The 19,061-nt window shown below is 36.4% G+C and overlaps 1 protein-coding gene across 3 annotated transcripts in view; it reads right to left on the bottom strand.

The window, feature by feature from the left end:
* LOC114248347 (uncharacterized) overlaps positions 1–19,061 on the bottom strand; it is a 138,833-nt gene that overhangs the window by 64,829 nt on the left and 54,943 nt on the right. For all 3 annotated transcript variants that reach the window (XM_028181558.2, XM_089740334.1, XM_089740335.1), the window contains exon 3: positions 3,821–3,879. Coding sequence is in view for 2 of the 3 variants with exons in the window: in XM_089740334.1 (XP_089596460.1) it covers positions 3,821–3,870 (50 nt within the window). In the remaining variant the exon portion in view is untranslated. The remainder of the gene's footprint in view (positions 1–3,820; positions 3,880–19,061) is intronic.

Below are 19,061 nucleotides of genomic sequence, written 5' to 3' on the forward strand. Positions count from 1 at the left end.
CCGCAGTAGTCGAAATTCGACTATAACTAATTGCAATTGTAAGTTTGTACACTATTATGATTATATTTAATACTTCTATAATCACAAATTTCGCCAAGACTACTCTATAAAAAATATTTAATCTCAATTTGACAACAGACGTCAAGAACAAAAGTTTGACAATAAATAGTATCCATGCGTGTGTGCGTTAAATACATGGTATGTAGTGTGTGTAATGTTTTCTTTATTGATTCAATGTATCTTTTATGCATTATTTTAAAAAAATATTAGCATTGTGCACTTCTTCTCTATATTCTTTAGAAGTGTGGAAAATTTCATACTCCTTCGTCCGCGCAAATTTCGTAAAAAGGGATACAAAGTTTTTGCTTCACGTATTAATATATAGATTAATGCAATGTGATATTGTATTCATCAATTTAACAATTTAATAAGCTGTCTCTGTTTAGGTAAGAACTTGATAGATGGCCAGTTGAGGATATTTCGCCGTCGAGGCGTACTGTAAGCTAAATTACGACATCAAGAACTGCGATAGGTAGACAATGAGCCGCGTCGGATATTTATGAGGTTCCACTTTCAAGGAATTCGTCCCGCTCGCACAGACTGCCGCTGCCGGCTGGAAAATAGTTGAATGTTATCGCCGACGTTCAGCTAAATCTGTTTATTGTTGCGAATTGAATGGTGCTTACTCAAACACTAGGTTTTCATTGTGCGCTTCTTACTTTGATACGAGATACATTTTTTTGTTATGATTAAAGGATTACTAGTGGCTTGGATGCCTTTCTAGTTTCACCAGGATAGGTGGACGAGCAAAGGCTCAGCCAGGAGGGGTGGGATTTACTAACAGCTGCACAAGCGCCTCTGAAGGACACCTAGCAACTCAAGAGCAACTGCTTCCCGAACGAATCTACTACCGGATCGGAATCGCGACCCGCTGAGAAGATCCGGCGAGAAACTCAGCGGGCTGATGCATGGGTTAGGCTGCACGTCGACCTCCTTGTCGAGTTCCACGAGTACCGGGGTCCCTAAGCCTGCTCCTAATGTTAGAGCTGAAGGCGTCATACGAGATGTCTGTGGAATTAATCATTTAAGATTATTCCATCATCTCAATTTTACTATTGTACCAGGTTGTCAGGGCATATTTTATCCATACTTTTTTATTTAGGAGCGAAGGATTACTGGTGGCCCAGGAGCCTTTCCAATTTCACCAGGACAGGTGGGCGAGTAAGGGCTCTTCATCGATATCTAGAACGGCTGTGAAACATATATAGATATCTATCTATTTTAGCATTAACTACCATGTATGGTGTTTCTTGAACACTGTGACATGTACTTCTTCAAAAGACGCGTGAAAAAAGTTTAAGCATTATTGACATGAATGAAAGTTGAAACACTCACGATCAGATGGACCATATACTCGTCTCTGCCTTTAAAGCAAAAGTTTGGGTGATTGCATGTGTTTGACACATTCAATATGACCTAAGAAAACAATTATAGCAGAGGCATGTAAGACATAGATCTGATACATGTTTTCTACTATTGCCCTGATTTCCAAGCATTTTTAGATTCACAGTTTTCTCAACTCTTCCGTGTTAAAATAACTTTCATTCACAAACATAGCATGTCTTTTAACCGTGTAACAGTAATGAATATGAACTTTTGAGTGGATTACAAACGATATTAGTGTAGCTTTCACTTCGGCGTGTAATAAGGCGTCGAACCAGTGAAGTTCAGGCAGGCACGCGATTCTGCCATTAAACCAGGGGGTACATTGCACTTGTGGTCATAACATGCAAAATTAAAACTAGTTTTGATACGTATATGTATTTTTTTGTCTTATATCATCTTATTATTACATTGCCCACTGGTAGGTCGTTAATGTTTAAAAGCCAACCAATTCAATAAGAAAAAATATTCAGTAATGTTATATTTGTCAGTCCTTCACTCCCTTGTTCTACATTTATTATGCTTTCGAAGAGTAGATGAGTTCGCGGTCTGTGTTTTAAGTGGTTACCGTAGTTAAGAGATATGACATCTTCATGTTTTGGAATAGACACGAAATTTTGATATTACATTCTTCGAAGAATCTTTATATATGAAAAATCAATTGCTTGCGTTACGCATTGTGAAGTAACAAAATTTTTTGGAATACTTGGGATATGCTAAGATGTTAACTTTCAATCGTTTTTCACTCTAATTATTGTGTATTACTCGTGATCACATTCATCTTGTGAATGTCATTACCTATCTTGAGATATCGCAAATCTCAACTACATTGGAATACGGCTGCCCGCTATTCAGATGAGCATGTAGAATTATGATACCAATCGCACGAGCTCACAATTCGCTTTATTTATCACACGAATTCGATATATCAATCAGGGGAATAGTATCAAGGAGAAGGCTTAGAATTGCACTACCTAATTAATCTCATTCCGTGGTTGTCGTAAAGGCAAGTAAAGAAATTTACAGGAGAGTGTATACTAGTTTAAAACTTCAATCCGCTATGCCGCTATTACGGATATGGTCGTATATAGGAGTCGCAGGGGTTTAGGTAGTGACCAACGATGCCGGCCATAATATCTATTTTTGTCGCAAAACAATGACGGTCTCTAGTTTGATAGGCGGAGCATCCCTTATCGTCATTCCGGATCCTCCCGATCCATTAACGGTGCTTTTAGGTGCTGCAAGCACCGGTCACCGTCCTCGCCGAACCCGTTGTTTGCGATGAAGGGTTCGATGAGCAAATTAACCCATAGACACAGCCCACTGAGTTTCTCGCTGGATCTTCTCAGTTAGTGGCGTTTCCGATCCGGTGATAGATTCTGCGAAGCACTGCTCTTGCTAGGGCCAGTGTTAGCAACACTTTTGGGTTTGAGCCCCGTGAGCTCACCTACACGTTAGGGTGAAGCTGAAATAGCCTCTCAAGGCTATCAGCATAGGTAGGAGTAATAATATCCCTTATGCTACACAGTGAAAGTTCAAAACCATGTCCCAAAGTTAGCGGCAGCGTTCACATTGTATTATGGAACTACTCATGAAAAGTATTAAAAACAAAAGAGTATTTCGAAGCTGTCATTTAACCGTAGACTAATGTCATGTAAGTATAAGATTTGTTCATATTAGACTGACCAGATCCGCACTACCCTCGACACTACAGTTCACGATGCTCTACACTCGGCGGCAGATAGAGGCAAATGGCGTGGAATGATCTGGAATAAGCTCTTGTTGCGAGGAGGTGGTCACGACTCTCAGTATTGAGTAAACCGAAGCAAGGAGAAGAGAAAACTTATAACATTACTTTGAACTTACATTATGCTATTCGATGCTTAGTTCGTCGTTGGAAGAATCCTTGACATTATCGTGTGGAACAAGCGGCTTAGCCTTCATTTAATATTTTCTTCAATTATCGCGACTCTAGATATAATTATAATTGCTTTTACGGTTTAATATTGCATAAGTAGACGCACAATATTCAGATATCGACGGATAACAACAATTTGTCGTTCATAACCATGGTAACTGTAATATTAAACACGACAGAAATAATAAAAGGTGAATGATAAAAATGAGATAAACCAGAAAATAACTTTGAATTATTTTTTTTAGTTTATCTTACTTACTGATTGATATCTTTATCTTAAGTTCGCTTTGATTTGTGATAATTTGTTCTTTCGTTTGTCATTATTGTGGTTGGTTCTCGGAAGTATCTTTTGTTACATAAAAACGACATAGCTTCATGAATATCTACGCGAACGAAGATGGGTGCGAAGCTTGTACCTAATAATTATAAAATACGAATTTTAATAACTTTATTTATTACCTGGACGTCGGGTCGGGGGGCTGTTGGTGTTCTTTGTTAGTTTCGATCATTACAGAAACCTGAAACAATTGTAATAATATTAAATGTTACAAAATACATATAGGCACCAGAGAATTCTAAGTTCTTTTAAAGCAAATTAAAACTAAAATTGTGCATTGCAATTGTAATTTTTTATAATTTAATATATGTATTTCATTGTTTTTATTGTTGTTGTTGCAGTTATTGTTGTTGTGCCGGCGGAAGATCAGCGCTCCAGTACCGATTGTCTCGGTACTGTTAGGCATTGCTGAGCCGGTAACCCTTTCCAAGCCTCGTTATTTTTCTTTTAATTTTTGTTTATTTTTTTATTATTTTAGTTTGGAATAAATGTTTATTATTATTATTTATTCCGTAGATTTCTGAGAACGATCCGTTAGCTCCATAACAGAGTCCATAATTTGCAGTCTCGTTTGAAGGATTCTCAATTTAACCAATATAGCGGTCGAGTGCGCTCAGCTCAGCTGTTAGTGTCCCGCTAACACGAATCCAGATGACCCAAATGTAGTGGCGACCCGTTTGCGGGCCACTACACTCGTTAACTCTTTCATATACTAAGCGCGCAACAATGGTGATCCGGATTGGCTGGTCGCATGAATACATTCGAACCTCCCGTAAAATACTGTTTATAGCCACACTCAAACGCGGCTACATTTGGCACCTGCGGTCGCAACGAAACATTCTCTAAGTTGAATACTTTATGTGTAAAGGCTTATAAATAAAAATCGTTTTCGTGACAACTGCGAGCGCTCAATTCGTATCATTAACATTAAATGAGAGAATGGAACCCGATAATGGCGTATGTATCTGAAGGTATTTTTGTCTATCGATTCCGAGAGCACTGCTGGGTATTCCAAACGTTTTTAAACGAATAAAGCTTTTTCCTGCTGAATCGAAATATCCGTTTTTGTTTTATTTTTAGTAGTACTGTATCGATGGGGGGTTATGAAAGAGGAGAGAATGTAGATAATTCGCAGAGGTAGTCGAAACAAAGGTATCTCTGGCACGCGACCTACATCCTCCAGTCCCGTTTGATATCGATATAAGCTTAATCGTGAACGGGCATACAAGAACTTGATAAATTTCCCTGCAATTGTAAACAAGATTAAACTCTTACCAATATTTTGGAAATTTATCTTGAAAGAGAACAACCAGTGCTTGAAGCTTCTTTTTATGATTTCACATTGCTTAATAGATAATTTTTTTTTAATTTTAATATTTTCATTCGCACGCACATAACTGTCGTGTCAGTTGCATATTATTATTGCATTGCAAACGTTAAACACAAAGTCTGTGGAAGTATCCTGCTGTGTGGCGCTCTGGCCCAGTTAACCACTGACAATGGAGCGAGCCATTAGACTCGACCATGTGTATTAACCAGTTTACTTTTTGTTTGTTTTTTAAACGACGAATGCACTGAAAAATAGAATGAAACTAGGAATCAGGTCGGATGTTTCTATGGCGTATATCGTACATGCGCATAATGAAACTTCGCACGTTTAGTTTGTGTTGATTGTTCGCTCTCTCTCTATTATTCAAAGTAAACTGGCATAAATCAATCCGTACGTATATAATATACATACGTACGAATATTGTTTCAGTTTATGAGAATATCTATATATTAATACGTGAAGCAAAAACTTTGTATCCCTTTTTAGGAAAATTGCGCGGACGGAGAAGTATGAAATTTTCCACACTTATAGAGAATATATAGAAGAAGTGCACAATGCTAATATTTTTTTTAAAATAATGTATAACAGATACATTAAATCAATAAAGAAAACATTACACACACACACGCATGTATACTATTTATTATCAAACTTTTGTTCTTGACGTCTGTGGTCAAATTGAGAATAGATTAAATATTGTTTGTCTGTATTAATATTTTTTTATAGTGTAGCCCGAAATTCGTGATTATAGAAGTATAAAATACAATCATAATAGTGTGCAAACTTATTTTACAATTCCAATTAATTATAGTCGAATTTCGACAACTGCGGGACCTCTAGTTTAAGTAATTTGACTCGGTCGCTTCAGATTTGTTTACTTCAAAATAATAATGTTTCTATTAATGCCATTATATTTCCATTTATATTATCGGATTAATATTACACAATGAGTATTTCGCAACGAAGTTTTATAACATTTAATTTAATTTATTATGAGAGCTTAACTAAATAACTGACAGAATGAGGCAGAAGTTAATAGGATTTGTAACGATTATATTTTCCGACAGAATACCAAATCTGATAATGATATTCAAAAGCGAAAGTGAATAGCATAATAATAACATTCAGTTTAGGAAACCGTTTTTTTATACAATAAAAAAGTTTATAATCCGTAGAAAATTTGTAAATACGAAGTTCGGGATTCTCCACTCATTTCTCATCGGTCCTTAAATTATTGAATATACAACGATTTACTGACATTCGTAACACAGTAAAAGTTTCAAAGATAATAATTAGATAATGTAATTAAAGTATTATTTTTAGATTTTCCATTGCCGAAGAAAATAATATGTTAAATAAACGTCAAGTGTATGTATTTTTACTGGTGGTAGGACCTCTTGTGAGTCCGCGCGGGTAGGTACCACCGCCCTGCCTATTTCTGCCGTGGAGCAGTAATGCGTTTCGGTTTGAAGGGTAGGGCAGCCGTTGTAACTACATTGAAATCTTAGAACTTATATCTCAAGGTGGGTGGCGCATTTACGTTGTAGATGTCTATGGGCTCCAGTAACCACTTAACACCAGGTGGGCTGTGAGCTCGTCCACCCATATAAGCAATAAAAAAAAATGTGAAGCGTATGTGAAGCATTTGAAGTGTGTGCCAGTTATAGGCAGCCGTAAGACTTTTTGTTACCAATAGAACATCAGGCCGGAGTCCTCTGATATCGGATTAGTCCAACAGATCAGCGTATTAGAACCTCAAGTGTACCATCGTATTGTAATATACGATTTTCACTTGAAGTGAACGCCGGCCATCATCTCAGCTGAATACCTCATTTCAAAGCGCGATTAGACAGGAGAAATCGAAAGCGTTCAAACATCGGTAATAAAATATCGTGCTTAGTATTTTATACCTATTATTTAAAGTTAATGAATGAGGGTAGCATTTGCATTAGTTGCAATAGTTATGTTAAGAAAAGTATAATGTTGTGATTTTCGTTTCGCTTCTATTCCCAGACACTCTTTAATATGATTTATGTTTAATATATTCAGGGATTCTAAAGAAATTGAAATCCAGAAACAAAATAGTATTATCGCGCTATTCATCATTTAGTTACGGTCACAAAATGGTCGATGCTTATAAACATCCAGCGGTTTCAATCTTTCAATTCTTACACAAGGAAACAGAATAAAAACCAAGGCCCGAACAATGAAGTAGGTCATTTATTTCAAAAGCGCGTAAATGTGTTCGCCCGTAAAAGTTGTTATAGCTCGGTTGCTGTCCGGGTATCCTACGTTGTAAAGCCGAGCGGGACATAGGGGCTTTTACAACCTGCAATCCCAGTACGATTACTTGAATTTCATCGTGAGATCTTACCGTAGTCTCTATCTGTTTTTCAAACGATATCATCGGCCATACCGGATTATATGAGATTACGGTATTAGAAGTAAATTGCAAGTCATTAAATCCGCATGTGTCAGAACTAACTACAGCTCAGTTTTATAGCAGCGGCATTACGTGATACGCATTCAAAGCGAATCGTTTCTGTTATGATAACTTTACTACTTATATGCTACATAAATACTTTATTAGGGTTCTAATGCAGAAATGATTATTATTTATCGTTTTAATCAATAGCGATGGAACAAGTTTATGGGTCACATGCTGATTCCTGTTACTTCTTTTCGGATATACAATCCATATTCCAATACATTTTTTATTTAGATAGGCAGATGAGCTCTCAGCCCATTTGATATTAAGTGATTGTCACCAGCTGAGCTGAGATTGAGCCCATAGACATCAACAACGTATATGCCACCACTTGAGTTATTCTAAGTCTAACTCCTATAGTAGAACAGCTTCCCCACTCTTCAAACCGGAACGCTTTACTGCTTCACGGCAGAAATAGGAAGGGTGGTGGGAACTACTCATGCGGGATCACAAGTCACCCTACCATGAGTGTATACGATTATCATACCTGTCTTTAGTCTCCTTAATATCCATTTTACATATTTAACGTCTCGTTATAAGTCTATTTTTGTCGAAAAACTGAGGTTGTTTCAGGAACTATGTAAACACTGACATTGTGTCGCACGACGCGCAGACATCAAAAGGCGTGTGTCAAAGACGAGTGTTGCCTCACAGAGGGAAGCATCAGGGTGGCCCCCTTCAATATGTGAACCTGATGGAAGCTAGTTCAAATATTGTGTTTCAACAGTTTAAAAAAAATGTGAAACGAAGTTGAACATTAAAAATATTTTGATGTTAGGCTCAAATGAAAACAACGCTGAAATATGATTTACTCAATTCAATTTTGTTAGTGATCAGACTAGAACTAATCGACAAAGGTAGATTTCATTGCGAGTGAACTAATGATAGATTTTAATAAATTTATTTATTTATTTATTGCTTAGATGGTTGGACGAACTCACAGCCCACCTGGTATTAAGTGTTTACTGGAGCCCATAGACATCTACGACGTAAATGCGCCACCCACCTTGAGATATAAGTTCTAAGGTCTCAGTATGGTTACAACGGCTGCCCCACCCTTCAAACCGAAACGCATTACTGCTTCACGGCAGAAATAGGCGGGGTGGTGGTACCTACCCGTGCGGACTCATAAGAGGTCCTACCACCAGTAAATTGTAGTAAAGATACCAGCCAAAGACAAAAAATATTCTTAATATAGCAATCTATAAACAGGCCGAAATATTGGATGACTTAAATAAGTCATATTGAATAAATAAAATTGTTTGAGAGCTCTCCAGGGTAAAAATGTAGAAGTCGAGTAATTCACCGTGAATAATAAACGACAAATTTCCCCCAACTTAAGGAAATGGAGTTCAGAACGCCCATTAGACTCCAGGGAACATAAATATATCAGTAATACATTATGTTAATATCAGCGTGGTTTTCATTGTATTGTCTGTACAAAGACAAATTGAAACTGATTAAACATGTAATTAATTCCAGTTTACACTCCCACACTTTTAAGAATTGAGTTTTAAAAAAGATGAAATTATTTAATGAGGTTAATCAATTATAGGTACCCTCAATACAATACTTGATTATTGTTAGCCGACGCCTACTGTTGAACATTGGCCTCCCGATTTGCATCATTGAGTCCAGTTTTCAGCTCTCCTTATTCAGTTGTGGAACAGACCTAGTTTACGTATATTACACGAATAAAAAGTAAAGTGTGAAAATAAAAGAAAACACAACCAAATTTTATGATGAATTAAACAAAAGCTCGCTATGTAGACCAAGTTTGTTTTCGGATTGCTAACGCATGAAAGAAAGTCGGCGTCTCAGAGAAAGCGACTGGCAAAATAAATCGTGTCTCGGGAAACAATACGTGCATTGTTCGCATCAAATTGGACCAAATATTTCACGTATAATACGTTTTGAACTTCGGCGAGGTAAAGATAAATAACGTCGGTTTGTTTACATTTAAAATTACAGCGAAATATCTGCACGGATACCTCGGATATATAAATAAATACTATTGAATCGTTTACATCAATTTCCGAATGTGATTTTTCCGTTTGATCATAAATTATTTCTAATGCGCCCATTAATTTATTTATCATACACGTTGTAAAACATTTAATAATTTAGCTTATCGTTGAGGATTGAATATTTTTTTGGACTATTTAAAAGATGCGATACTTTTGAACATTTCATTGTGTCAGAATGTACGTATATTGCGCCTGGTGGTTGGGCATACTGGTATTGTAAGGTCCCACGGGTAAGTACCACCATCCTGCCTATTTTTGCGTCGAAGCAATTGTACGTGATGTTCGAAGGGTGGGACAGCTGTTATAGAATACTATTAAGACATCGACTTCTTATCTCAAGGTGTATGGTGGTATTTATGTTGCGATACCTATAGGCTTCCGTAACACCAGATAGGCCGTGAGCTATTTCGCCTATAAAAAGAGTAAAAAAATCAGTATGTACTTGTAACATTGGATGATTTAGAATTGAGTTTTACTAAAGCTTTATTCACGGAACCCTTTTTTGGAAGCGACATGATTCGATCTGCGATTCATTCATGATGATAACTACAGCACTCTATTATCGTGGCCGCCGCTAAATACACCTCTGGTCCGACTCGCGCACAGCCGACAGGCGTCGACGCCCTACGTCCTGATGGATCCATCTAATCCACTCTCAGGTCCTTTGGACGCTTCCAGATTCTAACAGCAAATCATAAGTCACTGTATTCGTCCAGCTCGTTGAACAGTTCAACGTGACATTTAGCACGAAACATCAGTCCGTTGAGTTTTTCGCCGAATTTTCCCCCAGGTTGTCCTCCTTCGACGCTCGGGCAGTTGTTAGCAATCCTTGGCCGCCTCAACTGAGTTCCAGAGCTAGCCCCTGTTGTAATGAAGCTAGAAAGGCCTCCGAGCCACCTGCTCAACCTTTTAATGTATTTATACTGGAAAAAAGATCCGTGATTTCAGCGTGGAAGTATTTTCTTACACTATTTGCTAAAAAAATGTGGTACCTCACTCAGGATAATGTTGCTAACGTATAACTAAAATCCAAATTGTAATCCATTAAATTTGAATAGTTTCGTTTTTGTGAAAAAACAAGAGATACTTCACCAATGTTATTTCGGTACAATTAAACAATATCTTGTTGGGTTATACACACGAGACGCAGACATGATTGAAAGCAGTTTAAGGGCGACGAATTTATTTTGTTTTTCATTTGTAATATTACTAGATTATTGGCTTGTGTAATAATTAAATAGGTTGGTAAGACAACTGACTAACAATAGCACAATAGGATGGAATTATGTACACATCACCAATATATTCAGTCAACAATATTGTGAGAATGCAGCTTGACCTAGTTATGGCTCCAGTGAGCCAGCATGAGAGAGGCCTTAATACCATTAGACATATTCAGGATGACTGCTCGGTTTATTGCTACAATATAACACTACTACGGACAGGCAACAATGCTAATTGACAGAACTACAAAAAGGCAACTGTATTCGAATGGTTTTAGTTTTTTAGCCAGTTTCTGATAATTTTTGTTTGTTATCTTCAGCATGTTAAAATTCTGACTATTCAATAAATTTTAATGGTCTCACGTAACTTATAGATATCCTTTTTTTCTGAGTTGATTGGCAGCGCTGTTAACAGTATGTTGACAAACTGCAGACTCGTATACGCGTAAGTGCGTAGTGCAGTCCGACGGTTCAAGCTTATCTAACACACTAAAGTCCAAGATAAACAAATTTCCAGACATCGTGTTACTTCAAGATACTCCACGTTCCCTGTATGTTCAAACAGACGTCTATGTCAATAAATCTATATATATAAAAATGAATTGCTGTTCGTTAATCTCGCTAAAACTCGAGAACGGCTGGACCGATTTGGCTAATTTCTTGAATTATTTGTGGAAGTCCAGAGAAGGTTTAAAAGGTAAATAAATATGAAAATGCTCGGAATCAAATAAAAATAACAATTTTGTTTTTCCTTTGATGTGTACCCCGTCGGACGGATTCCTTTTGTTTGTTTTAAGTTTATTTTATACAAAAGTTTAGGTCTTTTATTTATCGATTGAGGCACTACGAAGTCTGCCGGGTCAGCTAGTATTTTCATAAAAAGAACATATTATTAGTCGTCACAGTAAGTTGACTTCATATTCACGTTTTAAATTCTGGCCAATAAAATGTAGCCATTCGTGAACGCGCAAACTACAAGCATGCGACTTGGGAACATGTAAAATGTATCAAATAAATTATGTGAGATTAAGCCGTAAGAAGCTTATTAGCCTTCGTCTCGTAAAAGCATTAGAAATTATAATTATGTAGTATCATTAAAATTACGTGAAAATTGTTATTCAAGTGGAGAAAACAAGCTTATTCTAATAAGTTGATTCGTTTTTAAAGATATAGATAGTATATCTGCTATTAAAACTAAACACTTATAACTATCTAAGACTGTTATAAAATTTATTAAAACATCTGCGATAACAAAGTCTTAAAACAACATCATTTGATATCGACGAAGGCTATTATCATTTTCTATGTTTCACGAAATTATGTCATAAGTTTCTTACACGGATATTTTAAAATTTAAATTTCCTTGGCGCCAAACAATAATTCTGCTTCTAAAATTTAAATTAGAAAAGTTTATAGCACAATTAATTATAGAAAACAGTTCATTAAAGTCAAGGAAATGAACATAAAAGAATTAATTTCGATCCGGCTACGGGTTTTATTACATAATTTTAAACATATTCAGAAAAAGTAACGTATTGGTGACAATATTATGAGTGGAGGTGATAAATGACAAGACGTCACCACTCCAGCGTTATTGAGGACAACTTTAGAGTAGAGAATGAGTTTCGTAATATAGTAAATATGTTTATAATTTTGCTGTTATAAATAGGCATTTTGTTTATGAGCATAACATTTAAAATCTGAGTTTGGTATAATATGTGTCAGCTATTGGATTCTCATTTGATTTCTCTGCGTTATGCCCGTAATGCTTTTTTATTTTAATATTGATTGCCTTTGTGGCCGCAGACGAGGTCATGACCAGCCTGGTGTTAATGTCGAGCTCATCTGGAGAGTCGATCGTGAATACAGCAGACACAGTTTAGAAATAATTACTAGTTTTAGGTTTTAATTATATGAATGGCTGTCCCTGACATCTGATGTGAGAGGACACGGTTTGTATGCGGCAAAAATGCTTTAAACGTTGCAACTCATGCCTTCGGCTGGCCCCACTGACATAACTTAAGATCTAAATAATTAAATAAATGGAAAAAGTGTAGCAGCTGTTTAAAAAAAGTATCGTATTTTGGATGCGTGATCACATTTATAACCAAATAACTGACGTATGTAAACAAATTTGCTTAGTATGAATCTTGTTACAATCGGTTAGGTCAATAGACTTCTTATATTAATTTGTGTTATAGTCCTCTGTTCCACAAGTTAAAATGAAATCATTTTACGACTCACTGAAACTAATAAAGTCAAAAACGCTTAGGTAAACGTTATCCTCTCTTTATAATTTGACGAGGGTTACGTTGGGGGAATAGGTATTTTCAGTTTTATTGCTCCGGCTGATGTCTTTGTAAGAATTGCAATTACATAATACGATTTTTTTATTATTCGTTTTTGTCATGTAAAGAACACGTGCCGTAAATTCAATATGTTTGACAAGAGCTTGTTGATCATTTTTTATTTTTTTCAAATATTCAAAAATAAAGTCAATGACTTATTTTCAGTTTAAATAACATTTAGTGATCTGTATTAGCAAATTTTCTTTTTAATATTGATTTGAATTTATCGTTATTGTAAGTCACTTAAGTTATAACACATGTGGTGGTGTTTATGAAAATTTGATTAGTTATTTATAAAATCTAAACCAAGTAATTGTTTTAGGACAAACTTAGAAATATTTATCAAAGCACCAGCGACCTCTCATGATAATCGCTCGGCGTCAGCATACACAAACAAAAAGGGTATAGCTTTTGAAACTCGGGCGTCGATCGTAAAAACTCGACTAAAGGGTTCACTGACAGGCTCATATTGAATGTACGCGGAACAAATTAGCATTTCAGAGACGTGTTAACAAAATGCTTCTGTTCTGCCGACTTAATGAACGTGGAACAACCTCATTAAACGCCTTACGTAGGGAAGGTATATGTAAATTTGAGCGTAGAACCTAGTAGTTGCTTAAATTTAGCAATTAAATGGTGCAGTTCGCGTTTAACTAATCTAAGCAGAGGAGGCACCTTCGCCGAGTTTCAAGAGCCGGTAAACATTTCGGAAATTGGAATTGGATAGATGAATAACTAGACGGTCTATTTATAAAGTTCAGTAAGTTATTTTTATACGAATATGTATTTATATAATTTGTTACCAGATAGTTAAAACTTTATTTTAGTTTTTGACTAGCTGACCCGGCAGACTTCGTAGTGCCTCAATCGATAAATAAAAGACCTAAACTTTTGTATAAAATAAACTTAAAACAAACAAAAGGAATCCGTCTGACGGGGGACACATCAAACGAAAAACAAAATTGTTATTTTAATTTAATTCCGAGCATTTTCATATTTATATCCTTTTAAACCTTCTCTGGACTTCCACAAATCATTCGAGAGCAAAATTAGCCAAATCGGTCCAGCCGTTTTCGGGTTTTAGCGAGACTAACGAACAGCAATTCATTTTTATATATATAGATAGATATATCAAATTTATTTTTGCCTTTAAATTACTATTGTAAAAAGTTTAGATCCATTTTAAAAACATGTTACTCAATTCTGACGTTAACTATTATGCTATGAAATTGTTTCAGGATTCCAACTTGCAAATAAAACGACTGTTTAACGTCGTCTGTAATATTCATAACAAAGGCGTGAAGTGAGTTTGAATTTAATTTCGTAGTATAGCCCGGCGTCACTCAGCGCGCAGTTGTAAAACTCTAACTTACTCGATAAAAACTAATGGCGACTTATTAGAGGACCGCCATGTCCTAAGATTGTACTAAGGATAAGGATTCTACTAATTCCTTCCAATTATGCCATAATTCTTAAGGAAGTTCTACAATACGTTCGGTCCATACGTAAGAAATACAAATTTCTCATGCGTCTAGAAACGGCTTAATGTATACACCTGTGTGCAATGTACATTTTAATCTTGATGTATTCTGTGAGATACAATCAGCTCGAGCAGAACTAAAGAGTCCATAACGCGCCTTCTCCAGATTAAACAACCTATTCCAAATTACAAGTTTAACTGGTCTCAATCGTGTGAAAGCTTTAATGTTAACAATGATTACATTAACTATCAGCCAAGAGATAGTTAAACAAAATTAAATATCGAAATCAAATCAATAATCATGACTAGAATCTATCTAATTGTGTGGTGTACTCCATCCTATATTCTTCCGTGAATTTCATAAAAAGCGAATAAGGAATTTCATTGGAGATTGGGCAGCAGTATCCTCTAAGTGCTATATCAGTGTACCCCGATCACTAACCGGCATACACCGATAATGGGGCAAGTTGTAAGCCCGCAAGAGTAATGGTAAGGGTAATGTAATAAAAGTTGCGGCAGCCATTGTAACTATACTGAGGCCTTAGAACTCACATCTCAAGGTGTGTGGCGACATTTGCGTTGTAGTTGTCTATGGGCTCCGGTAACTTAACACCAGGTGGGCTGTGAGCTCATCCACCCATCTATGCAATAAAAAAAAAAAAAAAAAAGTGTTGAATGAGTTAAAGGCCCACAAGTAATTACGCAAACTATAATGTTACGATAGTTATACCGGCGCACGGTTTAACAGCAAAAAGCTTGGACCAATACCCTAAGAAGCTCGCGCTATCCAGCTGAGTTAAAACCCTGGCGTAGAAAGCGGTCATTCTTTACAGGGTATACGTATCGCTAGGACGTATCACACTGTGAAGCCGTAAATACTGGGGGCTTGTGTCGTGAACATAGCCAACGGAGATCCACCTTTGTTTTTAAATCGTATTTTTAACTCTTCTTTTAAAATTGTATAGTTAATAAAAAATAGTGAGTTAAATAGTAAATGATATAATAATGACTTTAAAAACACTTGCGTGTCTCATGAACTCGTACTGCAGTTCAATTATGCTTTGATCAGCGTATATAATTTTTCAAGTACATACAAGGATATCAGTATTGAAAAGAAAAAGTAAGCTTTACACAATGTCCAAATATTAGATAAAAGGAATTTAGACGATATGAGTATATTTCTTTATTTAAGTCAATGTCAATAGTAAATAGTTGTTATTGTACAATTTTATTCTTCATTTATTATTTTTGGAACGAAGTTCCTTATGGGACGATGAGGAGGGGTACCCTCACCGGAAAAAACGTCCGTAACGTAAGATTTTTATTAGTAACGCACACAGTGTACGACTTAACTTTGTAATAACGTACAAAAAATAACATTTTTTTTATTTTTTTTATCAATAAAAAAATCATAATAAAAAATGTACACACGAATAATTATTTTGTTTATACCTCGAATAGAACTTAAAATTAATATTTTATAATAAGAAACTTCGTTCCTATCCGGTGTCCCACGACACCACGCATCTATGTTTTTATAAAATACTAGCTGACCCGGCAGACTTCGTAGTGCCTCAATCGATAAATAAAAGACCTAAACTTTTATATAGAATAAACTTAAAACAAACAAAAGGAATCCGTCCGACGGGGGACACGTCAAAGGGAAAACAAAATTGTTATTTTTATTTAATTCCGAGAATTTTCATATTTTTATACCTTTTAAACCTTCTCTGGACTTCCACAAATAATTCAAGACCAAAATTAGCCAAATCGGTCAAGCCGTTTTCATGTTATGTCGTGACAACGGAAAACGGGTTTCATTTTTATATATATAGATATATAAATAATAAAATTTATTTCAAGTTAAATGAAGTGTGATGTTTATTAAATGGTTGTGTTATATGTCTTGAATAGGCTCTATGAGGAGGTAATGTAAGTTATACAACAGAAGATTCGGTGATAAAGCGAGTGGTATCAAAATGGCCTGACTCCGCGCCAGGATTGGTTTCCGACTGGCGATCTGCCAGCTTCCTTGTCCAAGTTCCGTACACAATCTAGCAAAAATTTACATGAAAATTTACTATCCCTTTTAATGTTAGTTATAAACTTATTATTTTATTGCACTGGTAACAAATGTCGTGAATCGAATTCGGTTAGAGAGAACGAATTTGTAAGAGTTATAACTCTGAAACTTTATTAAAAATGAGAGGAAGGGTACGTGAAGTGTGCATTGATATTTCCAGAACCCTCGAGGTTGTTGCGAATCAACTTGGAGCATTGAGCCTCCTCAACGCCACTGACGGGGCGATTGTAATCCCGCTTTGTCAGTAACGCGAAGACAGGAAGTGGTCGAGAGCCATTCAACTTATCTGAGATACATTCTACGGTTTTAAAACAGCAATGGCGATGGTAATATTCAAAATATTTAATTAAAACCGCGTCTGTTGAATCATTTATATTAGATCAGTAAACCTTCGTAACACATTAAGACAGGCATTTATTTGTGTTGAGCATTCAGTTTTTTCAGTGTTTGGATGTTCAGAATTCATACTGGATTTTTTGATTAAAGCGCTCGTTATAATCGACAAACTTGATTCAGCCAGGATTACGATCGCCGTAGTACTTCCAGCCATCCTGCGTATTTCTGGCCGGACAAAGTCTTACGTTCTGGTTGAGACTACTATTTCGGATCTTAAGGCGGGTGCTACTTTAGCATTATGACGTCTACGAACTCCGGTAACACCAGGAGGACAGTGAGTTCATTAACCCCTTAATCCAAAAACAGAACACAATGCGTGTTCTGCGTGAGAAATCCGATAAGTATACTGTCTTACTTCACCAAGAACAACGCAATGACCAGTATCGGGCTGTGACACGTAGTTTCTGAAGTGGATTTTTTAAAGGCAAACTCTTGTAGTCAGGCAAGCATGGCCCACCTGATTGTAAGTGGTTCCTGTTGCACATGGACATCCACCGTGCCAAGGGCACCGCCAAGCCGCTGACTGTCAGAATGACGGAATTGGCCTACAGACGAAAATCGCACTTAAAGTTAACACATATCATACTTTTCCACAACGCAGATGCTACGTGAACATCCTATGTAAATCCTCAACCACACTCCAACATATGGAGTAACGTAAGATCTTACGTTTCTTACTTCAATCGATCATCGGACAGAAATAAAGCTTTTGTTATTCTTCGCTTAGTGGTTTTACTCTTTACAGAGTGGTCGTGATTGCTATTTAGGATTAGAGACCGAGACCGCGTGGTAATAGATCGATGATTAGCGAGGACAGATTTGTTGGGTCTACGCTGTTCACTCGTCTTTAGCGTCTAAAAAACATTCCCGATTCCAGTTATCATTATGTACTTTGGTTAAAAAATATCACAGAATTATTTATTTTTCATAAATATTCTATAAATCCAAATTCCGTTTCCAAATAATTCTTGTCCACCTGATGACTGCCTGGAAGAGATCGCTCTTAGGGATTAGCCGCAAATTGTACTTCTATTTTTTGTTTTGAATGTTTCGCATTGTTTATTTTTTTAATAAAGAATACTCTCTTTCTCTTTTTCATAAGTTTCTAAAATAGGCAAAACGAGTTTTAAGTGACAATAGAAATCGATTAGCATAATGCCGTTTAAAACGTTTCTCGGATACAAGTTTGTGTTTCATAAAGCGTCTTAATAGAAGTTCTGAACGAGTACGACACTATGGACAAGAGTGACGTCAACGTCCCGGACGCAGCTGTCGCGCGTCACAATATCCCCCAGTGCTCCGGCCTGGGAAAGCAGCGCCCCTACCGGCTCTCACTTGTTACGCTACCGCCAGTACCGTCACTGTCCGCCAACGCACCGTAGTGACATTGAATGTCACTATTATGAACTTGACTTACTTTTATTATGTTTGCAAACCGAGTCTTCTCGTGCTGTATTGTCTGACAGTGACGACTGATGCTCTATTATTTCTATAGTAGCAGTATTTCTAACTATGTTATCGATTTCTGTTGTCACCCTTTGAAACGCTGACGTTACTTTTGTTTACGACAAATTCGAAAGCTATTATTTAGATCAGATAGTGTTTTGAGTACATTGCGGCTTATGTAGCCAGTTGATTTTCCTTGACAACACTACATACCAGGTAGGTGTATTTAAATTGTTTTACATTTTCCTAAAAAAGGAAACTCTCGAGTCGTTGCTATATAAGAACATGAATGGGAGAATATCAGAAACTTTCAATGTTGACTAAGGAACTTTGCACCGGCTTCATCAAAATTCGTGTCAGGGTATAAAAGTGAATGGAATTGAAAACGAGCAAGCCGTGGTTGCTCCAGTTGAGAAGGTTATCATAACGAACAATATTTTGCAAATGGACTTTTATTTTTGTTACAGTCGTAATAATCCTTGAGGTTTCTGTAGTCACTTGGTAAGAACGGAATCATTATAATTGTATCCAGTCTGATTTTT

The sequence above is a fragment of the Bombyx mandarina genome, chromosome 04 (genome assembly GCF_030267445.1).
Source record: "Bombyx mandarina strain Sakado chromosome 04, ASM3026744v2".
NCBI classification, from domain to species: domain Eukaryota; kingdom Metazoa; phylum Arthropoda; class Insecta; order Lepidoptera; family Bombycidae; genus Bombyx; species Bombyx mandarina.